Genomic DNA, 26,623 nt, shown 5'->3' with positions numbered 1-26,623 from the left:
TTTACTTAAGTAGTTGATCTGAAAGTGTCCTCCACTACTGATGTCAGGAGAGCATGTTTGCACCTGGAAGTGAAGGTCTTCTTCTTGATCTGGGAGGACAGTTGCATGCTGTGAGACATCTGGGACGATTGCTCCTCCTGCTCTCGCTGCATCACCACCCTGGTTTCCATGATAACCCACCAACTGGCACCTGTGGAGGGAGGGGAGGCTATGAGTAAGGATGCAGAAGTGTGTAGGAAGCAGTGCCATACAGAGTCAATGGGAATCACCGACTTAAGGTTCTGTAGCCTCGGCCAGGAACATACTACCTTGTGTTTTGTAAGCAGTCAACAGACACTCATATCTGGAGCAACTGAGAGCTGTATGTTTCATATTGAGTGCAGATGAATTGCCAAATTAACAGCCACTTTACACTGTACACTTCAGCCTTGGCAAGAGACACTATTGATATTGTGCTTTGTATTCAGATGGGACCCTGCAGATACATTTCTAGAACTTCGCTCAGTTGGGGTGGTAAAGTAATAACTATTCCATATGGTGGTGCAGAATTGTGATCGGTCTCCAGCCTCATCCCTAGAGAATTATAATTGAACCCAAAGGCTGTGCTAAGGGTATGCAAAATGTTAACAGCACCATTTAGCTCTCTGATAGATGAAGGGGCACAAGTCTTCTGATATTTTGAAGTGTCTTGAGACTAGCAACCCAAAGCAGCACAGCAGGGTGCTACTAATAACATAATGTTTCTGAATCAATATCTGCTGCAATTACCTCCTGGATCAAAAAAATCTTGGATCAAACTTATGCCAGCCTCCTGACTTCCATTTGTAAAGGAGCGCCAAACACACCTACCATAAGTGGGTTTTGATTTGAAATGTAATTTATGCCATTTATGTCATTCCTTTGGGGAGGAAAATTGGTGTCTGAAAGTTCAGTATTTTCAAAAAATAGCTTCATATTTAAAGATTGCATCTGTTTTAAAGTGCTGAATATTGAATTTCAAAGTAACTAGGGCTGCAACTTGTGATTATTTTCATTGATTATTCTGATGATTATCTTTTCAATCAATGGGTTGGTCTATGAAACGTAATATGAAATAATGAAGAATGCCATTTTCCCACAGCCCAAGGAAACGTCTTTTGTCCACCAATCCAAAACTCAAAGATATTCGGTTTACTATCATACTAAAGCCACTTCAATTGAAATTAAACAGTTGACACAACTCTCTCTCTCTCTCTACATGGCTCTGAAACAACTGTAGCGACGGAGTAGGCTACAGCAACTCTGATGCTCCAGATACAAAAGAAACTTAGCATTCAGAGGAAGGATTACAGTCAAAAAAAGAAAGCGATCAACAGTGAGGCCAAACGTGGATAACCATTGATGTAGCTTTAGTTTTTCCTTGTTGGAGAGCGCTGAGAGAAGGGACTGAGTACAGACACAGATGTCACGTTTCTGCTCTTGGATGTAGGCTGTGTAGCTGTTATATTTATTCAACCGAAACAATGGATTATTGTCTTGGAACTGTGGAAATTTCTCTGTATTTTTGTAACTATTTCTGAACACGTGCCTGGGGCGGTCTCACCAGTAGGCATACATCATAAGCATGTGTTAACAGTGTTTGTGTAATTACTTTCACTGCCAAAAGGGGGAGACAAAAGTTGCACACTCCAGCTTTAAGTTTTAGAGTTGCTGATGAATTTTGGATTAATCGACTAATCGCCTCAGATTTATAAGTAACCCACCCATAATGTGGTTTACTTTAATGTCAGTAGTCATATTTTATACACACAAGTCTTTTACATTTTTTGTCTTTTGTCTTAGCTATTTTGAAATGAAATACTTCAAATCATGTAAACTATGCATTTCATGTTTGTTTGTTTTTTGTTTTGTTTTCATTGGAGACCAGTGTGGTTTTAGGTGTGGAGAAAAGGGGTTTCAGTCACAAGTTAAATGAATAACCCCTTTTGTGGGTCGCTGAGCCACTAATAATTCATCAGTTGAGGTCCGCCATGCTGCTGCCCACACCCTGCCCATCATTAATCATGTGGCTGCTCTGGGAAAGTGAATGCAGAACGCACCCAACAAACAGAATCAGGTCACGTCTGAGTGATCGCTTCATTCACCCACTCCCAATAGCAACCACCTGTGTTAGCACCACAAACAAGTGTAATTTGTTATTTCTTCTCATCTCCTTCAATTACATCGTGGAAATCAGCAGCAAGTTAGCTAACAAGCTAATAGGCTAGTGGGCCAGCTGATTCACCTGTTGTTCTTTTTGTTGTGCAAAAAGGGAGGTTTGTTTAACCACTGCTAATGGAAGGTCTACCTCTGGCACATTAAAATTGATCAGTCTCCATGGGTAGGCCTGGATCCTGGGCCCCTGGAGGGAGGGGAGCAAAAGCAAAGCAGTGCTCTTTTCTACACACAGTGCGGTTTTCAGTCTCTGGAGTGAATTGAGAGCTCAGTTTCCAGGTCTCTGATGATTTAAAAAAAAAAAAAAAAACTGTATAAACAGAGGAACAAGCGGACAAATAATTTACTATTCTGCTTGTTGAAGGGGGGAAACGTTGCTTGACCACTACAGGAGTTGCTTTATGCCATCCCCAGAGAGTCATTTAAAAGCTACATCCACTGAGGCCATCAAAAGACAAGACCGTTAAAAAGTTCAACTAGCTGTAGAAACAAGAAAAGACTCGAGAAACAACAAGAGAAATAAAATCTTTCTGACAATACAAAGAAAGAATAATAACAGAATTATGAAGGTCGTGGCTTTATATTACATTAAGGGTTATCACATACTCTAATGCATCAGTAATCTGTCTTAATTGGTGAAAGGCAAAAAAAGCTGTATGCCATTTGTGCTAGATTTAGATGAAGGCTGAGCAAACGAAATCCCACTCACACTTTCTTTAAAGAAACAGGTGAAGTCCTCTGGGTGTCAAAGATCTGTAGGACGGATACATCCCACTTCCTTTTCTGTCTGCCTGTCTGTCTCTCTCCTTGAAGACCTTGTTCAGTCTCTGTCCTCAGTATTACCTCTCACTTTCTGTCTGCATCTACCTCACTCTCTCCTCTCTTTATGCCTCTCTTGATGAAGTGGTGAGGGTGACCCTGAACCCAAAGTGTCCTTCTGTGCCAAGAATGTGGACAACACAATGCTCTCTCATTCTTAAGTCGGTAAATATAGACCAATGACACCTCCCCTGTACACACACAATCAACTTTACACTCATTTCTAAATGGACACAGAAAACACACACACACACAGACAGATCATTGCCGTCAGCCAGATCAATTTACAGGCAGCGCCGAGAACAAGCGGCTGAAAGATGGCACAATAGCTCCCTGTACAATAAGAGGTTGGACCAAATGACCTGAGCAGCTGAAAGGAACAGCTGGAACGGCCTCAGGAGAACAACTGACTGCGGTGGAACTACAAATGTCGGCTCAATAACTGTCACTAAAAGAAATATATATTTCTGGGTACAAAGAACACAAAATTAAAGGCTGGGAAATGACAAGCGGGAAGACAGAGGGGAGAGAGGAAAGACGCAGAGACAAATGGAGAAGGGAAAGGAGGAAGTCAGCTGTTAACTAGATAGTCTGAGAGGGAGAGTCGAACCATTTGGTTCCACCTTTTTAAAAATCTGACCTTGGACTCTGTTTTTAAAAAGCAAGAGGTTAATAATGGTGGAGGCAACACCTGGGACTCCCCACCCGATTCTCCTATTATACTCCAGCTTTCATTTTATTTCTTTAGCTCCTTCTTTCACTGCTCTTCCACTTCTCCTATCCATTTTTTCCTGTATTGCTCCTACATAGGATAGGATTTTGTGATAAACACATTTTGTATATAACTTATATACAGTATAATGATGCTGTTTTTAGCCAGGCTAGCCATATAGCTCTAGGGATGGCAGTGTTGGTTGGTCCACTACTGTGGTCCAGAATAAAACATTTCAACAACTATTGGATGGATTGCCAAGACATTGTTTACAGATATGTATTGTTCCCAGAGGATGAATCCCTCTGAATTTGGTGATCCTCTGACTTTTCATCTAGTGCCACCAGAAGGTCAAAGTTTAGTACTAGATTGTACCACCTATATCTGTCTGTCTGTCTATGTAGATATATAATATACCACCTTTTTTATTTAATCAGGTAATCTCATTGAGATCAAGATCTCTTGTGGATGAGAGACCTGACTACATCAGATAGAAAGAAAAACAAACATAGCCAGACATAACAACATGACATATAGCATCAGAGACAGTCACAGACATCACTAAATAGTTTTGAAGATGAAAGTGTCTATTATATTATTTGGTCTTATGGAGATGGTGGTGGAGAGCATTGTCTTACACAGTGGTCCAAAATCTTCCATAGGTGTGAAACTGGGTTGAGATCTGGTGACTGTAAAGGCTGTAGCATTTTATTCACATCATTTTCATACTCACCAAACCATTCAGTGAGCCCTGGTGCATGGAAACATCTGCATTTGATATGTTTCTCCACTTATTCAGGTTTTTCCTTTCATTTGTCCCCTGTGTGTGTGAGTGTGTGTGTGTATGTATGTATGTATGTGTGTATGTGTATATATACTGTATATTCATATTTTGTTGTAGTCGTACTTGATTTGACTTGAACTGATCCTTGTACCATCCCTTTTCTGTATTCCCCTTGTTCTTGCGCCTCATCTCCTTTTACAGTGATCTTTGATTAGTTCCTGGAATGTGTCCACTGTTCTGTCTCATTAAACAGAGTACTCTGTCTGGCAGAGTTCATTAGAACAGTATGTGTTTGGGTGATATCCATTCAATGCCTCTGAAAATGTTCTTTTATTGTCTCTACAAACAAAAACTTGAAGCAAGCCCCTTGTTTTTTATTTAGAATTATCTGTGTTATCATGGTTGTATGGTTTGGATTTGTGTGTGTGTGTGTTTGTGTGTCCAGTGGTGCTGACTGACGGGGACTAAAAGCACACAGGGGCTGCAAGGAAAGAAAGAAGGCATCACTCAAGGCCACAGCATTGTATGGAAGGATGGGGGGTTATTTATAAGCTTTTAGTGGCCACACCTGCCTCTGGAATATCACCACACAATACAAGCTACTGTTGCCAGGCCTTCTCTTCTCATACATCAGCAGTGACTGTCAGACTAAGAATAACTACTGGGACAAAGCAGCTGAGGGCCACCTTTTATTAGTTAATCTTCTTTTGGAAGACTCCTCAGCTTCCATGTCCACTAGTAACTAGGGCTGGGCGATTAATCAAATCTTACTTTCAATTACGATTTTGGCTTCCAACGATTATGAAAATAAGATAATTGAGATAAAATGATTATTGTGCCGAATTCTGTTTTGCAATGATGCTCTCGCTTTGTCTTGTGTTTGTAAATCCAGCGCACCCCTTTCCTTTACAACGGTGCGCTCTTGCCCGTCCCTAAAAGCCCAAACTCACTCTCAGCCAGGCTGTGGCATGTTGAGTTCAGCTCGAGCCAGCATAACGGGGGATTATAACTGCTATAACTTGCTAGTCACTATTATTAGCTTAAACCCATGGCTTAACAAATTACGTATTATTTATACTTAAAATACTTTTCTTACTCACCATTGGTTGAAGTCACTACATCTTCCGACATGACACCACAGTTAAATTTCAGCGTTATGTAACTTAACAAGTTGTCGTCAACTCGAGTAGATCCCCCGGCGGCACATCTGTCCCCCTAAAGCAGTCAACCCAGGGGAAACACTGCATTGCTGTCATCCTCTTGGTTCTAAGATGCCGTTTAAAGTTAAAAAAGTTCGATTACTATCGATTACCATGGCAAAGATAGAAGCTTCCAAGCTTTGAAGCATTCGGGTCAGCCCTAAAAGTTCAATAAATGTATGATGTTTCCTAAGTCAGTGAGTAATCGTGTTAAATAATCGTGATCTCAATATTGACCAAAATAATCGTGATTATGAATTTTGCCATAATCGAGCAGCCCTACGAGTAGGAACATCTCATGTCAGTGTTGTCTTCCATTTTTTAGAAAGGGGGACACTTCTTGAAAGCTCTGAAACAATAGAACATTTTTAACACTTTTACTGAGAAGTTTCTGACGTACTGCCAGCCTTAAAAACTAAAAACCAGTGCAGTTCTGTCTGTTTAGTGCCTGATTTATTTAGATCACTTTTGCAAATCAATTTGGTTGCACTTCCCCAGAGCACCTGAGGCACAAAATATGCAATGAGTTTGTACTTGTACCAGGTGAAACATGTATGGCAAGCCAACAAGGAATAAATATTTGCCGCACTCTCAAAAGGACTGATCGTGCTTTATTAATCATTAATGCTTATTCACAATTCATGCTTGCTCTGTGCTTTTACTTGCATAACTTATGAATAAAAGCCAGAGTCAGTGTGACAAACATTTATTCCCTGTTGGATGTTCTTGCATTTTATCTGCACCTCACAGATGCAGAGGATCTCATACCCTTTTTAATGTATGGGTCGCTGTAGAGACTGTGTATCCCAGCTGTATTTGATGGCACATTCAGGTCACTTTAGAGGATGGTGGAACAACTTGGAAGACTTGTTGGCATGCCCACTTCTGAAATTGAGTTGATTTGTATTACTTTGAACTGCTGACATCTCTAGGTTTAATGCAGTTTTGCAGCTAGAATTGTCGTTTTTTTGAGTGTAAGTTGTGATATAAAGTCTGATCTCGTAGCACAGAAGATCCTCACACTCGCTATTTGTAAAAACGACTTAGAGGCTATTGTTAATTTTTTCCCATCAATTTGCAGCTCATGTTTACAGTAAATCTGGCATGACATGAGCCAGAGGCCAGGATGTGAAGGGATATCAGACATTTTAATATTGTAGACATGGCATGACTTTCTTTGATGTGAGGTTCTTCTTCATGTTTTGACAAGCAATAATATAATAATATCATGATTTTTTGCTAAACACTAATAAATATGACTTAATGAATCTGCCATTCTGTTAAGCATATCTTCTGACATTTGAGTTACTCTTAGCAGCTCTTTATTCTTTTGACATCTCCCTTACCTGTTGTGCCTTTGAGCAGCCATGGAGGTCTTCGATTGAGAAGTTCAGACATGCTGCATTTTGTTATTATACTGTATGTATTATGTATACTTATGTGCGAAAATACAATTTTAGTTTAGTAAGAAAAGGTGAGGTATCTATCGACACAATATTGGCATGCTCAGACTGGACACTCTACTTGGTGTTAAACAGCTAAACAGTCTTGTCAGTTTCAAGACTGAAGCAATCATTGTTCCACAGGGAATTGTCTTGGTGGAAACTGAATATAATAAAACTTTCTTTTCATCTTCTCACCTACCAGTGATTGGGCCCAGAATAGACCTTAATGGACACCAAAGTCTGCAGGATGATCCATCATTTCCTGGCCAGCCTTGACAGCTGTTTTTGTGCCTTTTTTCTAATCAAGGTCCCATTAAGAGCTCATTAGAATGCAAGAGAGGAAAGGGAGGGGGAGAAGTGATTGCATCCAATTACATGCAGACTTCAATTCATCAAGTGATTTGGTCTGGGAGAGAGGTAGGTGCCTTTTTCAATGGGGATGTCAGGAAAAGGGCTGCTTGTTGTGATTCACTTATGCAACGTCAAAGTGGAAAATTAAGTTTATGCTCCTAAATTTTACATTGCCTGTCATCAGTGTTCGAAGAGCCAAAAGATAATGCCCTTCTCTGTATATACAGCATATATACAGTATTAATCCTCATTTTATATGCAGTATCACTGCAGTAGTATGTCAGAAACAGACAAATGATGCTAAATTAAGCTTTTATTAGACAGTAGCCTGGTTCCACCTTCTGAATAGACGCCCACATCTCAGATTTGTTTAGGGATTCAAATAGGTCTGGTCTTGTGCTAATTGACAGCATACAGAAGCATTAGCAGTGAGACATGTATACATTTCCGTGGACCCAGTTAACTCTATGCACCTTATCAGAAATGATAAATTTAGAAAAAAAGCCTATCTGGTTGGGTGACACCCAAACTTATCCTTGTTAAGTTCTTTCAGCATCTTCAAACATTTTCTGATGGGATATAATTTCTTTGCGCTATCTCTCCATGCTGGAAGTTTGAAATTGATCATATTAACTATCCACATTTAAGGCAATCATAGCTGCATATACCCCAAAATAGCCTCCTGAAAGACTGCTTTGGAGTTTAAACCTCAAAGGAGCCAATAAACGTTAATGTGAATCTCTACCAATAAAAAAAACTGTTACAAGGGCATATATTAAGTTTCAAGGCCACATTGCAATGTGTGCTTTTTTATATTATAAGGGAAGAAATAATCAAATTATGCATATTTGGATTTTGACCCAGCCTTTACCTTTTCTGGCAGTAATTGAAATAAGCATTTCCCTGTACAAGAGTCAAAGCTGGTTGCCTTCCATGTGCTCTCAGTACTAGAAATCACTTAAGTGGCTGTCAATATAATCATTGATACAAGGCAGGCACACATCCTCAGCTGTGATTGAAATTCTATTTGTGCAGAAGCATTGGGTTCATCCGAACTACTATTCCCCTTTTTTAAAGTTCTATCATTCCTGTGGCACTCAAGAGGGTTTGCCCTGCAATCTCCCATTTGATCTTCTCGGGACTTGGAGAGTTGAAAAAGGAGAGAGACAGCCTTCTGGCAGACAGAAAAACAAGAACCTGTCAGTGCTGCCAGCCAGGTAAAGAAGAGTGAGATGGGAAGGTAGAGGAAAAGAACACGATGAAAGCTGGTCAACATGCCCTGTGCCATGCCCTTCCAAACACGCCAGAAATCCCTCTCACCATGGAAAAAACTCTCCTTCTCCCTGCATTGTGTTGTCAGGATGATTGGCTAGCAGTTTGAATCTTCTTTTGTTTCCCAGGTTCTTTGCCGTTTTATGTCGTGTTTGATTCACTTGGATGTAGTTGTCCCAAATTTTTCTTGACTGAATCTAACCCAATTTCTTTCTCTCTCTACCTCCCACTTACTCCCACTCACAGGAACCATTTCACATTCATTTTATCGCAATCTTTTGTGTTAGTTGCAACAGTGAACTTTGCTGGTGCATTGCCAGTTCCAGCTCTCCGCTCATGTTAAATCATTCTTTACAATGCCTACTTTTCCCTCTGTTCCTTCATCAGCCCTATTCTTGCTACAAGCACAGGGCCTGGTTTGCACAGAACAACATAAGAAAATGTAGTAGCAGCCCCCAACAACACCCACTTCTGCTGTAGCTATTTTCCTACAATTTAGCAAAAACCTTTCTGCTGTGTCCCCGGCCCTGTAAAGGATACAGAGCAATCACTGAACGAAGAAGCCCTCTTAAGGTGGTTGTCAAAACCTTGTAGTCCTGTCTATATCTTTGACATGCCAGCAGACTGTCATTTTAAAAATATAATTTGTTTTTATCCAAGCATTAACCTATGAAGGTCAAATCACCAGACTTCTACGTCTTGGCTTTCATGCAGCGGTCTAGGTTATGTGCTCCTGTGTTATTGTGTTGCATGTGCAATGGTCTTGGATACAAGTAATTTCTATCAGGCAACTTGGCCATAAATCTAAGCTTTTGACATGTTCATGATATGAAGTTTCTTGTTGATACTGTGTCACAGGATGTATTGATTCTATTTTGCCTCATTTTTCATTGTGTAGGTTTTTAGCATTTAGCTATTATCCTGCAAAGTGTGCACTGTATGTTTACTCAGTCAGTGCTCTTTGTTGTCATGATTTATGAAACTGTTCCTTTTGTCACATTGAATATTTTTTCTGTTTTTGTGACTGACTCTGAAATTGGATTTTTGGTCTACCTTTTGCCTTGAAAACATACAATATAAACAAACGTATGTAAACAATAGGGATTCCTGGATCAAGCAGCAGAATGATCTCGCAGTAAAGCACGGCTGTTGTCAAGGAGAGCAGCGCTGCAACAACAGGCTGAGGTGGACAAAAGGGGGGCAGTGGTGGCCTAAAGGTTAGCGAAGCGAGTTTGTGACCAGAAGACGGTGTAGTCCCTCATTCGTCCAGGAGTGTTCTATCGTAGAAAAGGTTTCAGTCGTAGTCATCTGGACACTGTTTTCAGAATCAATTCAGTGACACAGAGTAGTTTAAATTTCTGAGTTCCCGGTCTATTTTTCACAATTGAGAATGACTTCCAGATGGGAGCCGAAATGTCTTGATTCTGAAAACAGTGTCCAGATGACTACAACTGAAACCTTTTCTACGATTTGTGACCAGAAGTTTGTCGGTCCAATCCCCTGGACTGGCAGGATAATGCCCAGATTGGCCCTGATACCAATCCTTGGGAATGTCTCGGGACATCTCTAGTAAACAATATAAAAATACAGTGATAGGCAGACCTCTTTTTAAAGGTGAAAAAATAATGCTATGTGTAACTTTCACTGTAATTGTGATTAGTTACTTCAAAGTTAAGACCCTTTTTAAAATGAGATATTTCTGTTACTTCCTCCCTGTTACCTGTATATAGGTCAGGCTTTCAGTGTAAAATATTCCATTAGGGTATCTGGTAGCAATTGCATAACCAAGTACACAATGGGTATTAACCAGAGATCCACCCAAGGCATATATTATCCCTTGGAAAACATCCCATGGTTGCAGATAGCTACACTGTTTACCTCTCTATGTTGGACAGTTAAATGGGGAGGATCACTTCCTCTTCTAGCTGCTCGGAAAATACCTCAATTTAAAATTATACATAAATCCCCTTCTAGGTTACAAAAGCTGCTCTGTATTTTTGAGATAATTTCAAACCATATTCAAAATTGGGTCATCTTGCTTTGAAATTCTGCAAACATACATTTTAGAACTTAATCTAAAGGAAAACAGGTTTTAATGTTATTTCTAACCATATATCCCTCTATCAGTTTTCCACATAAAAAGACACTACCTGCAGTTACATACACAGTTTTTTTGTCATTCTGATTTGAAATCATTCTGATTGAAGATTTCTGGTCAGCTGTTAACATGGATGTGATCTAATACGGTCTGGTGTTTTAACACATTTAATTGGAACAACTGTGTGATATGCGCAAATGTGACAAATACTCATGCATCTGTCTTCCTCAAAGGCTATCTGGCATTTGTTTGATCGGCGCCCTGCAGATGGATATCTATCATCTGATCAGCACAGTATTTGTCATTATCGTGTTGCTCTTAATCAAGCAACAGCATGATAACAATGCATGATTTTTGGAGGTGGAAAAGCGTACGTCCACACACATTTACGTCACGATGGAGGGCATGTGCAGAAAGAACGCAGCCAGACAACAATCAGGTTAAAGAGTATGGTCTAGAACTGCTCTATAGGAAAAGTGCGATGTAGCACACTCCTGTCCTTGCGGAGATGCAGCTCAATCCAGCTTCTGAGCAGCTGCAATCTCCTGTTCCTGTGGAGCTGCAGCAATCTTCAGTGGCCAAGCTGCAGTCATCTCCTGTTCCTCCTGAGCAGCATCTATCACCAGTCTCTGAGCTACTGCAATCATCTAGCTCAGATCTGCAGCAGATCTTCAGTCACCACAACCTCCTGAGCTGCAGCAGTCACCTGAGCTGCAGCACACTTTGCTTCATCACAGCCGCCACATCCTGCCGCTGCTGGATCGCAGGCATCTGAATCTCCTGAGCTGCAGCAGTCACCCGATCTCCCTGAATTTTCTGTGCCGCAGCAGCCTCCTGATCTCCCCGAGCTGCAGTGACCTCCTGAACATCCTGTTGAGCTGCCGCAATCACCAGTTCCTGAGCTGCAGCAGTCACCTGTTCCTGCGGAGCTGCAGCAATCTCCTGAATCTGTTGAGCTGCAGTCACTCCCAGAGTTTGAGATGCTGCAACCTCCTGTTTCTACTGAGCCACCACAGTCTCCTGTTTCCCTAGACCCACCGGGTCTCAGTTCTGCACTCCTGTCTCCTGCTCAGATCTCAAGCTACGCCGCTGGCCTCCAGAGGGGTTCCGCTGGCATCCTGTTAGACTAACGCAGAGCTTCTGCTTTCGTCACCGAACTCCAGAGGGCTTCTGTCTTCGCCGTCAGCTTCTAGTCTGACCTCCAGAGGGGTTTCGCTGTCATCACCGACCTCTTGTGTTGCTCCACATGTCTGGTCAGCCTCCAGACCTACTCTGCCTTTCGGCCCTGCCTCCTGGACGCCCTCCAGACCTTCTCTGCCTTTTTGTCCAGCCCTCAGGCCGTCCATCTGAGATGTCCAGCACCGCTTTTTGTCCTACCCCAGGCAATCTGCTGGAGGTTTTTGGCTCAGACTTTGTCCTCCTTCCAGGCCGTCCTGAGGTGCCCTGCACCACCTTTGTCCAGTGTCAGATCGTCTTTGAACCTGGTGTCAAGCGTCCCAGCCTTTGTTCCTTGTATTTTCTTGGACTCATTGTGTGTCTTTGGATTTTGTCTTATTTGTCTGTTAGGACTGATCTCTGACTGCCTGACTACCCCTATAACCACCGTGAACTCCATTTATGTGCACCTACTCTGCCTCCTAGTCTGCGTTTGGGTCCCGCTCCCTATTTCCTGCTGCTTGACACTAAACGTAACAGAAAACATTTAACTTACCCCTCTGCAACCGATTGAGGTGTTTATATGGAGCATTTTTATTCTGTTTGGGCTTTTAAACCGTTTATAATAGGGACATAAGGGACTATGTAAACATGGCTACTGTTCTGCTCAGTAATTTAACAGTGGACTTAATTAAAATTGCTATTTCAATTCTAGTAAGTTCACCAGATTTGTACAGTGTGGACACGCAAAAAACAACTTTTTTCTTTAAAATCTTCATTTCTTGATTGAAAACATACACTACGTAGAAACAGGCTTTTGAGTTAACACTAGTACTTTGGATCCTTTGCACAATCCACCTCACATTTTATTTTTTGAGACAGTGAATGTGTACAATAAGTAGCAAGCATTTGCCTTTTTGAATACAGTGCTTTTTATATATAATGTCATACAAGTTGAAGTTTATTATTCTGGCATATTTTATTCACCTAAACTGGAAGTAACAGAAGTTAGTGACTAAGAATATTATTGTTGGCCAGCAGGATGGTGAGTGTCAACTTATTGGAGACATTGCTCAAAAAGCAAAAAGTTCAAAATACTTTTCCAACCAAGCCAACAAATACACACACAAAACAGATTTGACGTGTTTGATTGCTGTAGTTATAGGAATATCAGTTTTGACGAAAAGGTTCTCTAATAATCATATTTCAAAATTTCAGTAATATAACTCAAATGACTGATACTGTAGAATACAATGTTAGGTAATTTTTTTCAGTGTTTAATATCTTACATCTCAACCTTTCCAACATGAACTTCCCAACATAAACATTAGTAGAAATTCACAAACTGTAAATACAGAATAAAACAAAGTTGCAACTTTATATTACATTAATTCATTTACATTCATTCGGCAGACACTTTCATCCACAATATATATGTACAACTGTATTGTGCACTAAAATGCGTCCATATGTGACTCTCATCGCACACACCCAACGTTATTACTTTACAACTGTGTATAATAACATTGCACTCAGTCTATTAAAAACCTAGTTGTTATCAGTGTGGCTTAGGTTGCACCATGACCCCACCTTCTAATATATTTTACACACTGTATTTTCTTCTCCTAAAAGAACAGCAAACAATGAGGAGAACAAAATGAGTTCAAGAACTTTGTGTGTGTGGTGGGGGGGGCAAACAACAATTTTTTCTGAATAGATGTAATCATTCCATGTACTTAAAACCACACTGATAATACTAAAATATGTTGGGGAGTGTAAAAATAGGAATATATTCATTTCTAGTAGAAATATAGTCCATTTTAGTCCCATTTCAAACGGTTCAAAACGTAACAATAGGCGTCAGACTGTGTCTAATGCTTTGTTCTACCACATGGCTATCAGGTTTGTCTTCATATCTAATCTTTAAGGCTGATTGTCCACATTGTAATTTAAAAATGACCAGATTGTGTTTTGTGTATTTAGAGAATGTAATCAGTTGGAATAATGTGTCGTCATAGTGATGGCACACAAATGCTCTTGCTGACTATGTGTGATGACTTAGAGTTTTGGTTGCTTTTTATTTTGGTTGCAGCCCTTTTCAAAGTGAAAACACTTTGAGTTGTCTGACTGAGTTGAATTTAAAGAACCAAACCACTTACAGTGCAAACATGATGGGTGTGATCATGTTTTTTTGTTTTTTGTTTTTCACTATGCAAACAAATTAGAGCTTTTCGCTGTCTGAACACAGCTTTAGACTATCGTAACAATGTAAAAAATATTGATGATTAAGGTATGATTTAAACTTTATATAGAAGTTGCTATAATCCCTTTGCTGCCTGTGATACATTGGGGCACAAAACAGTCACTCTTGTCATGCGTTTGTGGTGTAGATAAGTAAGTTAACTTTGGGTTCAGTTTTCAACAATCTTTTTTAAATACAAATTCTGTTTTGTAAAAATGTGGTTATTTTGTTAAACAATGAGTTGACAAAGTAAACAAGGACTTTACAATGTATATACAATGATTTCTTTAAATGTAAACTCACAATTTTGGAGTATCCATACTCCATACTTATTTTTAACATTGTGCAATTGTGGATTAATAAATAAAATTAGATTTACAGCAAAGCATAACATATCACAACTAGGAATGAAATGTGTTTAAGGACCAAGAGAATAAATCTGGATGTTTAAAGGTCCAGTGTGTAATATTTTGGAGGCGCTATTGGCAGGAATGGAATATATTATTTATAAGTATGTTTTCATTAGTGTATAATCACCTGAAAATAAGAATTGTTTTGTTTTCATTTCTTAAAAAAAGCTGTTTCTACATAAGGAGCGGGTCCCCTTCCACAGAGGTGGCCATGTTTCTACAGTAGCCCAGAATGGACACTGGCTCTAGATAAGGCCGTTCGCGTTTTTCATGAGTTTCACAGCCACCGTAGTTTCTCCTACAAGCTTGGAAGGAGAGGGTGAAGCAGACAGTGTTCAAATGGTTGTAAACTGCAATTTCACTGCTAGAGGCCACTAAATCCTACACACTGGACCTGTTTAAGGAAAGTTTAAACATCTGTCTCTGCATCATCAGCCACACAGACAGCAAAACCATCTCATCTGCCTGAGTTCTGCATTGTCACTAAAGCACCTGTCAGTGCTCCCATCAACTTCCTCCTCCTCCTTTTGCAAAGGGTACTGTGATGAAACGTCTTTTATAGAGAGGAGAATTATTCTTTCATTTGTACCACCCAACCTCCCAGAAGAATTTGCCTTGAACTCTCCTCTCCTCCTCTGTCTTCCTCACCTTCCTCTTCCTTTTTGGAACCCGTCATGGTCCAAGGATAGCTCGTCCTTCTGTATTCACAACTGTCTTTGGATGCAGTTCCAAGAAGGATTGCAGGCATCCAGTTTTGTTTGTAACCTGATTCAAATATGGCATCACTACATGGTGTGTTCTGACATCCTTGGTGGAAATCAGGAACAGGTTGAGATGGGGAATAATGGGTGTTGCAGTACGACTGGGTTGGTGTGTTTACAGTGCTATCATCACACCCTGAGTCTGACCACTCGGAGCTGTCTAAGCTCTGCAAGGATGCCAATGATGGCCCCTCCTTCTTGGTGTCTATGAGGTCAGATAAAAGGGGTCTTCTCTCTGAGTTGAGGGGTGATACTGTGTCACCTGTGCTGCTCTGTAACTGAAAAGTGAGTAAAGGCAACATAAGTTGTCCATTGGTATCGCGCACTGTTTGCAATAGCAGTGGCTTGTCTGGATTGCTCTCACAAGCGTCCAGATTGAGTAATGGTGGTGCTCCATGTGAGGTCAGCTTTGGACCTGTTTCACCTTTATCCCAGCTTTCTCCACTGGAAGACAATGGCAGGTTACTAGTTCCTCTACCTTCAATGGTAGCCTGCTGAAAATCTTGATCCTTTTCAGCAGGGACATGGACAGCCACTACACTATAGATTTCTGACTGGGCGCTCGTGTCCTTGGGTCTTGGGGCCGGACTGTGTGCACCTGTGCCTACAGAGGAGCCAATGCTGCCTTGCCAGGCTTGGCAGGGGATGTCCTGGGGAGAATAACCTCCAACCTCAACTGGTCGCACATTTGGCTTCACCCGGATCATTGCGTAAACTGTTTTGTCACTTTGAACACAGACCTCCAGTTTGGAAATGATGACATTACTATCTGGAGACTGCATTACTCTGGGCGAGGTGCTGGGTATGGGTACCTGTTTTGAAGATAAAGAAGACAGACCCACCAAAGTCAAATAAGTGCTCGATTTTTGTAGATGTATCAACACCTTTTCATTTGATTAGAAGAATATATACAGAAAATTAAATTGTAGGACTGTACCAAATGACAACAATTGAAAAAGTAAATATGCTGGCTATTTAAAAGAGCTATTAAAAAATCCGAAGATGAGTTAATACATTTTACATCACATTGATACAAAGGGCAAAGCCGATACACGTCCGACAAATAGAACAACACAAGACTTCAACCACACTATCTTTGTCATCACTGAAAGCACCATAAGTCATCAAACATTCTTTCACTGTACTAAAACAACATCCACAATGTTTCAGTGTCTTTTAATTGCTTTACATAATTAATGTGCCAGTGCCAGACGGCTTGATTTTCCAGAAAGGCAACATTTCCTTGTTGTAACCCAGACACACCAAAGGACACAGCAGAAAGAATAGTCTTACCAATTGCTGTGGTATGCTCTTTTCCTTTCCACCCTTTACATAGTAGCACATACATACAACTAACAGTATGACTATGGCCGCCAGAAGAGCAACACTCACGAGAAGCCACGGCAAAAGCTGCAGAAGATCACCTGAGGGAGAAGAGAGTTGGTGTCATATACTAATCTGTAGAAAAAAACAACACATCTGTAAAATCCGATACCCTCAACTGCTTTAAAACAGTGACTTGTAAAATTCCCCTTTGTGACACATGTTTAGGCATGTTCTCAGGGAGTATCACTGTAGCATACCTGTGACATAGGGCTGTTGAATACACTATATTCTTGGTACTTCTCAGAAGTACTGGAAAGTTGATCTGATCTCAACTGAAATCTACACAGCAACCTATAGAAGTCCCCCCCCCTTAAGAATAGGATAGCTATAGCTTTGAGTGCATTTTGAAAGTTGGAATTGCTTGTGCACTTGTGTAATATAAAAATATTTGTTGCCTGTAGTCGTCTACATTGTCAGTTTCAGCAGTAGAGAACAATAAGGCAAGCTAAGGTGAGAAGAACGTCACCTTTGTAACCAGACTTAGTAATCTAATCTCCTGTCTCATCAGTATGATGACAAAAGAGGAGGGAGAGGTCACTGCTCAAGCACTTATGAGAGCATTTGTCTTGGAAAAGCTCTTCATTTCTCTTTACCATTATTCAAGAGTTAGCAAGTATTGTAAGAGGCATGGATTCACAGTATGAACAATGTGGCCAATACCAATATTTTCCATTTCATTGCAAAACCAGCATCTGCCTAGTTTTAACAAGTGGAGTTTACCTGTTATACTGTGACAGTGAAACTTGGTGCAGACGCAGGCGTCTAAAAAGGGACTGATTTATAACAAACTGTCTTGATTTATTACTAAACACTACATTGTTTCCAAGTGGCTGCAATCACTTGAGGAGATGAGCGCAAACTACCTCAAGTAAAACATAGAAAATGCAACATTTCAAGTATCTATATTCTTGTATTTTCTCCACAGCAGGTGGGTCCTTGAAAGCTTCCCAGTAAAATGTGGAGTGTCACATTGTTACCTCAAGTGAAATTAAGTTTTGTTTTAATATTATAAGGGCAAATGTGCTCTCTTCAGTCAATTTTTTAAAAATGCACATAAAGATAACTTTTATCCATTAAAAATTGGGAAGTGATTTTCACATCATACAAAAGATCCTATTGTGGCTACAATATATGAAAGCACACCCTTTTATTAACAAATAAATAATCCATACCTGAAATTTGTTTAAAATATTGGGCATGTCATATGTTGATAATGCATTTCTTAGCAATTATTGACCAAATTAATGTGTTGATCAATATATTGTGCATTTCTGCTGTGTGTGAGTGTGTGAGAAGAGGTTGTCCTCACTTGGCATTCTGACACAGAAGGAGGCATTCTCACTCTCTAAGCGACCCCATTCAGTAAAAGGGTTGTAGACCACATAGCCGCAGTACTCTGTTTCGTTGTTCTTCAAGTTGATGACGAACCGGCCAGTCGAGGTTTTATTGACCTGGAGACACAGTGAGTCGTATGAATGACAACTGATTAATTTAGTCCATTGCAGGTTGCACAGGTCAGATAAACAAGAAAACTGGAGAATCCAGACACATTTCAGCTCAATATGAACAAACAAAAAACTTTAAGACAACAGGAAAAACAAGTTGTTGTTTTTGTTTACCATTTTAAATGAACTTAAATCACATAGATAATTTAGTCTTAATAATAAAAAAATCATTAATTGCTATGTTTGTGCCTATATTGTCAATTATAATAAGTTGTCATTCTTAATGCTATGTAAACATTCAATTAACAGCATCTGAAAACATTAATAACTTATGTGTAGTTGTTTTTCTGTAAGTCCTTGTATTAAAAGATTATAAATTAATGTGGAAGCAATACCTGGTTCCAATCCTGTGTGTTAAGTTTTGGTGGCGATACAAGAATTTCTTATACTGTATCTTTGGTTTGACTTTTTGTATTACATCATATCTCATGTGATGGCTTGTGTAATTCTATGACTGAACGAATATGTGTACAGTATATTTTATTATTTAAATGGGGACTCACATGTGCAGCCCACTTTGGATAGGTGATTTTTAAGGTATAAACAATTATAGTTTTGGAGGGCCCGTTTTTGCTTCTGTTGATGATGTCCGCAATGGAGACTCCATTTGGCCCCAAGGGCAGGGTGACATTAACATGCAAGGATGACACCGTTGTGTATGTAGACAAGGTGGGCGGACCAAAAATAGCTACAGAGACAAACAAAGATAAATGAATAAATGTTGCAGTAGAATACATCTGGCTTGGAGGAAACAAAGAAATGCATCAACGAGCATGGAGAGTCTTACTTTCTGCTATAGGTTTAAACGTGTTGGTGCGGCCATGAAGGCTACCGTTAACGGTCACCTGGGCCCGGTAGTGAACGTCAGGAACAGATGGGGTTTCTGCAGTCAGGTCACAGGACAGAGCAGTAATGTTGTGACATTCCTCTTTTATCTGGAATGGCTGCTCCTCAGCATCACTGTAGAAAGTGCAATACAATGTGATCAAAGTGTGATACATGAAGCACATGAACATGGCAGTGTATGACTGTAGGTTCACTGGTACCATATGAAAACCAAAATGTGCTGTGTGGAGTTTAATTCCGTGAAGATATTAACCATTTGATACAGTTGTCTATTGACAAGTTTGAGTCACGGGCTTCCAAAAATAAACATTATTAAGCAAAGGCTGATATGGAATTCTGACGGCCTACTATTCATTCAGGCACTGAAGCAGTTAGCTGCAGTACATGGCTACAGTGAAATAACCGCACAAAGATCGCCCTGACCATGCCAAATCACCCATGCATCATTTGAACGCAGTGCGTTTTTGTTTTAACAAGGAAGTGATTTTAAGCGGGCATAGTTAAACCAGTCTTTCTATGCAGCAGATTTGATGCTGGAAGTCAGACTGGCTGGGAGAAAAGTCAATAGGATAGTGGTCGCACTTGACATTTGTCTGGTAGACTGCGTCATGAGTAATTAAACAAGATGACATTTTCACTTTGTTGAGACCATTTAAAGAGACTGAGAGAAAGAATACAATTCAACTTGGAAACCATGAAAGCGTACTATGAGTGTTTCAATGAAGAGAGCAGCGTGCAGTCCATACTAATGAGGCCCTATAGCTATTCTTTAGTGTCGCTTCTAAGACGTTTGCAGTTAAGTTGAATCAAAGCAACAGTGTGCTTCGGATCAATTCATTGTTGCTTTTGGTCTTTTCATAGGAATCACTGAGAATAAAAACTTTAGAATATCACCAGACTTATTCTTTAACTACAATAATAGTCTTTGTCAGCATGAGATGTCACTATAATGACAAAAACTTTGGGTAACATACAATATGTGCTGTGTTTGTGTTAGATCCATAAACACAAACCATCTGGTGACCAGGGTTGTACTCCTAATTTGTTACAAGTCTACGAATTGCTAATTTGACAGTTCCTTGAAATGGATATTGACACTATGAGCTAACTGAGCATTTACCCTGCAAACACATTTTTCCTGCTTTGACCCACCTCTCCATATGGATCTGTACATGGAAGCACAAAGGTGCAAGAGGGCAATGGAAGTAAAGGTGTAGTAGTAGTAGTAGTAGTAGTAGTAGTAGTAGTAGTAGTAGTAGTAGTAGTAGTAGTAGTAGTAGTAGTAGTAGTAATAATAATAATAATAATAATCATCACTCAACCGTCATCCTGGGACTTACCTCCAATACTGGACGCTATAGAGAACCTTTTGCCCAGGGACGGCAGGCTTCACAGGTTCCCAGTGGAGTATGTTGTTAAAGTTCCTGGAGACAAAATACACTCTACCATTGCCAGTTGAATGACGAACTGTAGGAAAAAAGGACAAAATAGCAAAGTCCATGTGAATCATTTTATGGCGAATGCTGTGTCCTTGTTCTCCTTTAGCCTGGTTCATTTTCATTATGTCCGTAAAATGTATAAATCTTAAAGAAATATCAATTTGATAATTATAGTACATTTGCATTGTTTATATTTTGTAGTTTTTATACTTTGTGCTAAATTGCAAGTAAGTAAGGACACTATTCTCTATTGTAACAAGAGCCACAGACAGCTCCTCGGGTTACATCTCGCTTTTATATATGTTGCGCCCCCCCCACCTTTAGGAATAGGATAGCTGTAGCTTTGAGTGCATTTTGAAAGTTGGAATTGCTTGTGCACTTGTGTAATATAAAAATATTTGTTGCCTGTAGTCGTCTACATTGTTTGTCAGTTTCAGCAGTAGAGAACAAACAATAAGGCAAGCTAAGGTGAGAAGAACGTCACCTTTGCAATCAGACTTGGTAATCTAATCTCCTGTCTCATCAGTATGATGACAAAAGAGGAGGGAGAGGTCACTGCTCAAGCACTTATGAGAGCATTTGTCTTGGAAAAGCTCTTCATTTCTCTTTACCATTATTCAAGAGTTAGCAAGTATTGTAAGAGGCATGGATTCACAGTATGAACAATGTGGCCAATACCAATATTTTCCATTTCATTGCAAAACCAGCATCTGCCTAGTTTTAACAAGTGGAGTTTACCTGTTATACTGTGACAGTGAAACTTGGTGCAGACGCAGGCGTCTAAAAAGGGACTGATTTATAACAAACTGTCTTGATTTATTACTAAACACTACATTGTTTCCAAGTGGCTGCAATCACTTGAGGAGATGAGCGCAAACTACCTCAAGTAAAACATAGAAAATGCAACATTTCAAGTATCTATATTCTTGTATTTTCTCCACAGCAGGTGGGTCCTTGAAAGCTTCCCAGTAAAATGTGGAGTGTCACATTGTTACCTCAAGTGAAATTAAGTTTTTGTTTTAATATTATAAGGGCAAATGTGCTCTCTTCAGTCAATTTTTTAAAAATGCACATAAAGATAACTTTTATCCATTAAAAATTGGGAAGTGATTTTCACATCATACAAAAGATCCTATTGTGGCTACAATATATGAAAGCACACCCTTTTATTAACAAATAAATAATCCATACCTGAAATTTGTTTAAAATATTGGGCATGTCATATGTTGATAATGCATTTCTTAGCAATTATTGACCAAATTAATGTGTTGATCAATATATTGTGCATTTCTGCTGTGTGTGAGTGTGTGAGAAGAGGTTGTCCTCACTTGGCATTCTGACACAGAAGGAGGCATTCTCACTCTCTAAGCGACCCCATTCAGTTAAAGGGTTGTAGACCACATAGCCGCAGTACTCTGTTTCGTTGTTCTTCAAGTTGATGACGAACCGGCCAGTCGAGGTTTTATTGACCTGGAGACACAGTGAGTCGTATGAATGACAACTGATTAATTTAGTCCATTGCAGGTTGCACAGGTCAGATAAACAAGAAAACTGGAGAATCCAGACACATTTCAGCTCAATATGAACAAACAAAAAACTTTAAGACAACAGGAAAAACAAGTTGTTGTTTTTGTTTACCATTTTAAATGAACTTAAATCACATAGATAATTTAGTTAGTCTTAATAATAAAAAAATCATTAATTGCTATGTTTGTGCCTATATTGTCAATTATAATAAGTTGTCATTCTTAATGCTATGTAAACATTCAATTAACAGCATCTGAAAACATTAATAACTTATGTGTAGTTGTTTTTCTGTAAGTCCTTGTATTAAAAGATTATAAATTAATGTGGAAGCAATACCTGGTTCCAATCCTGTGTGTTAAGTTTTGGTGGCGATACAAGAATTTCTTATACTGTATCTTTGGTTTGACTTTTTGTATTACATCATATCTCATGTGATGGCTTGTGTAATTCTATGACTGAACGAATATGTGTACAGTATATTTTATTATTTAAATGGGGACTCACATGTGCAGCCCACTTTGGATAGGTGATTTTAAGGTATAAACAATTATAGTTTTGGAGGGCCCGTTTTTGCTTCTGTTGATGATGTCCGCAATGGAGACTCCATTTGGCCCCAAGGGCAGGGTGACATTAACATGCAAGGATGACACCGTTGTGTATGTAGACAAGGTGGGTGGACCAAAAATAGCTACAGAGACAAAGAAAGATAAATGAATAAATGTTGCAGTAGAATACATTTGGCTTGGAGGAAACAAAGAAATGCATCAACGAGCATGGAGAGTCTTACTTTCTACTATAGGTTTAAACGTGTTGGTGCGGCCATGAAGGCTACCGTTAACGGTCACCTGGGCCCGGTAGTGAACGTCAGGAACAGATGGGGTTTCTGCAGTCAGGTCACAGGACAGAGCAGTAATGTTGTGACATTCCTCTTTTATCTGGAATGGCTGCTCCTCAGCATCACTGTAAAAAGTGCAGTACAATGTGATCAAAGTGTGATACATGAAGCACATGAACATGGCAGTGTATGACTGTAGGTTCACTGGTACCATATGAAAACCAAAATGTGCTGTGTGGAGTTTAATTCCGTGAAGATATTAACCATTTGATACAGTTGTCTATTGACAAGTTTGAGTCACGGGCTTCCAAAAATAAACATTATTAAGCAAAGGCTGATATGGAATTCTGACGGCCTACTATTCATTCAGGCACTGAAGCAGTTAGCTGCAGTACATGGCTACAGTGAAATAACCGCACAAAGATCGCCCTGACCATGCCAAATCACCCATGCATCATTTGAACGCAGTGCGTTTTTGTTTTAACAAGGAAGTGATTTTAAGCGGGCATAGTTAAACCAGTCTTTCTATGCAGCAGATTTGATGCTGGAAGTCAGACTGGCTGGGAGAAAAGTCAATAGGATAGTGGTCGCACTTGACATTTGTCTGGTAGACTGCGTCATGAGTAATTAAACAAGATGACATTTCCACTTTGTTGAGACCATTTAAAGAGACTGAGAGAAAGAAGAAAGAATACAATTCGGACCCATGAAAGCGTACTATGAGTGTTTCAATGAAGAGAGCAGCGTGCAGTCCATACTAATGACTGGGAACAGGCCCTATAGCTATTCTTTAGTGTCGCTTCTAAGCCCACACTTCAATAGCTGCATGGTAGTTTTTGAGCAATACATTTATAGAGCCACTAGCCATTTCTAGAAGAGAGAGAGGAAAGGGAAGCCAGAAATCCACCTCTTAGTTGCTTTCACACAAGATACAATTCCTCGATCTTAAAGGATAAGACTGGCTATTTTTTATGTTTTTGTTATTTTCAAAAATTCCATGAAAAGACCAAAACCAACAATGCATTAGTCAGTCTCTCACTACTGACTTTCCCAACTTGTCTGTGGCTCTCAACCCCAAATCAATTTCTTCCTACTGAAGAATTAGATGGCCATTATTTATAGATTATTAATCTATAAAAGCACACAAATATAGTATAATTTCATTTTTTTTAAGTCTTAATAATTTCTTTAAATCAGCCGAGTCCTGTTCTTTTTTTTTTTTTTTTTCTTTTTTTTTATCAAAGTTTACTCAAACAGGTCAAGGTGCAATAAAAAGGTGCAAGAGGGCAATGGAAGTAAAGGTGTAATAATAATCACTCAACCGTCATCCTGGGTCTTACCTCCAATACTGGACGCTATAGAGAACCTTTTGCCCAGGGACGGCAGGCTTCACAGGTTCCCAGTGGAGTATGTTGTTAAAGTTCCTGGAGACAAAATACACTCTACCATTGCCAGTTGAATGACGAACTGTAGGAAAAAAGGACAAAATAGCAAAGTCCATGTGAATCATTTTATGGCGAATGCTGTGTCCTTGTTCTCCTTCAGCCTGGTTCATTTTCATTATATCCGTAAAATGTATAAATCTTAAAGAAATATCAATTTGATAATTATAGTACATTTGCATTGTTTATATTTTGTAGTTTTTATACTTTGTGCTAAATTGCAAGTAAGTAAGGACACGATTCTCTATTGTAACAAGAGCCACAGACAGCTCCTCGGGTTACAGCTCGCTTTTATCTATGTTGCAGCCCAAATTTTCAATCACTGCACATACTGTAAAGCCACTCTAGCCCCAGCCTCCTCAGCCAGTGCAGCTCCCCATATATGAATTCCTGAGAGGCACAGTCACTCCATTTTTACAGTATAGCTGCTTAAGTGCTGAGCTATACAGCCCACACTAGATCCAGGACGGCAGGGAGATTATGCAAAATGGACTTTGTGTCTGCTGGTGGCTGAAACTAAAAACTGCACTTTGTTCCTTAACTTTGCCCATTACATCTTTGATACAAGGAAATAAGGAAAGGGATACAGAAACTCAAGGTAGCTTGTGTAATTCATACATAGAGCACATTGTCATGCTGTCAAGCAATATGCACCATAGCTAGTGATTTACCAACCCAGGGCATATTACTGTTTTAATGTTATAGCCCATGTAGTTTATTGAATATGTGAAAAACACAAGATTGAAAATTATCCACAGAGTAGTCCATTCAAAATTAGCATTTTTATAAGCTGTACAATGATATAGTCATTATCACATCAGCCAGACTCTAAAATGAAATAGTATTTTCCATTGATCACTATCATTTAAAATGACTAAAGTCCACATTGTGTTCTGGGACTCTCTGTCAAATATATTACTAGGCTTTACTGCTTTGGTGTTATTAGCTTTGGTGTTATTATTTATTTCTCCTATTAGGACTAATTTGTCAACAAAATGCTCCATTAAATGTTTGACTGCCTGTAATCAACATCTGTAAATCAAAACAGAGATCCATGTTAGCTCCTCTGTACTCACCATAGCAGAACAGGAAGAGGATGATGACCTTCATAGGCCACATCTTCATTGGGTATGTGGGACTCCAAAGTCCAACTCTGAAGTTGCTGCCGCCAAGTTTTGAGTTCTAAAGAAAAGTAACATATAATACACACTGCAGAAAACAAAAGAAAAAACATGTAAAGTTCCTAATCTCCGAAATCCTTCCAAATAAAACCAGACTCAGTTTCGAAAGGGCTGTCAAATATAGAAGTTTTGGAAGAATTGGGTTTCACTGCATTTTCCTGCCTCCACTCCTCAACCATCTCTGATGTGTGCTGGGAAAGGAGTGGCTTTACTCAGGTGTGCAGGTGTACTTTGGCATGTATTATGACTTTGTTCCTGTTTTTCTGCTTACTGTACAGTATGTTCCTCCCACTTCCGCTTTCCTCCCTCCTCCTCCTCTCTTTTACACCTTGAGTCTCTCTCTCTCTCTCTCTCTCTCTCTCTCTCTCTCTCTCTCTCTCTCTCTCTCTCGCTCTCTCTCTCGCTCTCTCTGCTTGTCTTTCCAGTTATTTCTGTTTTCTAGAGTTTACTGGAAATGACCAAGACGTTCAACTTCAAAAGACAAAGTGAAAGAATGATTATACACACATGATGTGTGAGGTGTGTATTTCGGTTGGGCGATGTCTACTGAATTGGCATATGACGATGTCCACATGAAACATTGCGATGGATGATGACATCGTTGTTAGGGTTGTTTTTGTATTCTTTCTTTTATACTTTTTATATGTACGTATGTTGTATTTTAATTACTATTTCTATTTTTTTGCACATTTAAGCCCATTCACACATATTTGTCTTTTATGGCTATTATTACCTAATCAGAAAAAAAGTAATTAATTATTTGAAGTCATTGAAGTCTGGCCAGGTAATTATCTTAAGCCAGGGCCGCTTCAATCGCAATGCGGAAAATTAGGATTTTAACAGCCAGGATGTGACAATAAATCAGCAAGTGTTTCCTCTACTCATTACAATATTAATAGTCCATTGATTTATATTTTTCCTAAACATGAAATATTCTCAGTTAAATGTGCAGGGCGAGACATAGTGGGGAAAAAAGGGTTAATAACAATATAACGATTAGGAATTATTTAAGACAGCTGTA

The 26,623-nt window shown here is 39.5% G+C and overlaps 2 protein-coding genes and 1 long non-coding RNA gene across 6 annotated transcripts in view; 1 reads left to right on the top strand and 2 right to left on the bottom strand.

Annotated features, from left to right (window-relative positions):
- myom3 (myomesin 3) overlaps positions 1–3,247 on the bottom strand; it is a 62,389-nt gene extending 59,142 nt beyond the window's left edge. The window contains exons 1-2 of one of the 3 annotated variants that reach the window (XR_006379227.1): positions 2,903–3,245; positions 64–190 (exon numbers count right to left, since the gene is read on the bottom strand). Coding sequence is in view for 2 of the 3 variants with exons in the window: in XM_044208412.1 (XP_044064347.1) it covers positions 64–170 (107 nt within the window). In the remaining variant the exon portion in view is untranslated. Of the gene's footprint in view, positions 1–63; positions 191–2,902 lie in introns of all 3 variants that reach the window. The other 2 variants (XM_044208412.1, XM_044208411.1) reach the window with 2 other exon arrangements.
- The window catches only part of LOC122881800, a 79,340-nt gene that overhangs the window by 18,913 nt on the left and 33,804 nt on the right, over positions 1–26,623 (top strand). The window lies entirely within an intron of this gene.
- ifnlr1 (interferon lambda receptor 1) lies at positions 13,285–25,820 on the bottom strand. Of its 2 annotated transcripts, none has more exons than XM_044208415.1 (7): positions 25,498–25,820; positions 24,320–24,446; positions 19,120–19,292; positions 18,836–19,020; positions 18,137–18,278; positions 16,735–16,865; positions 13,285–16,253 (listed from the first exon to the last, which is right to left on the bottom strand). In XM_044208415.1, the coding sequence occupies exons 1-7, from the start codon at positions 25,544–25,546 to the stop codon at positions 15,252–15,254; spliced, it is 1,809 nt and encodes a 602-aa protein (XP_044064350.1). In that variant the 5' UTR covers positions 25,547–25,820; the 3' UTR covers positions 13,285–15,251. The 2 variants fall into 2 exon arrangements, with proteins under 2 accessions (XP_044064350.1, XP_044064349.1); XM_044208414.1 differs by lacking the exons at positions 24,320–24,446; positions 25,498–25,820 and adding exons at positions 20,519–20,645; positions 21,946–22,633.

Source organism: Siniperca chuatsi, linkage group LG9 (assembly GCF_020085105.1).
Source record: "Siniperca chuatsi isolate FFG_IHB_CAS linkage group LG9, ASM2008510v1, whole genome shotgun sequence".
Taxonomy (NCBI): Eukaryota; Metazoa; Chordata; class Actinopteri; order Centrarchiformes; family Sinipercidae; genus Siniperca; species Siniperca chuatsi.
Note: the sequence above shows the minus strand (reverse complement) of the source record. Positions and strands in the feature narration are given on the sequence as shown.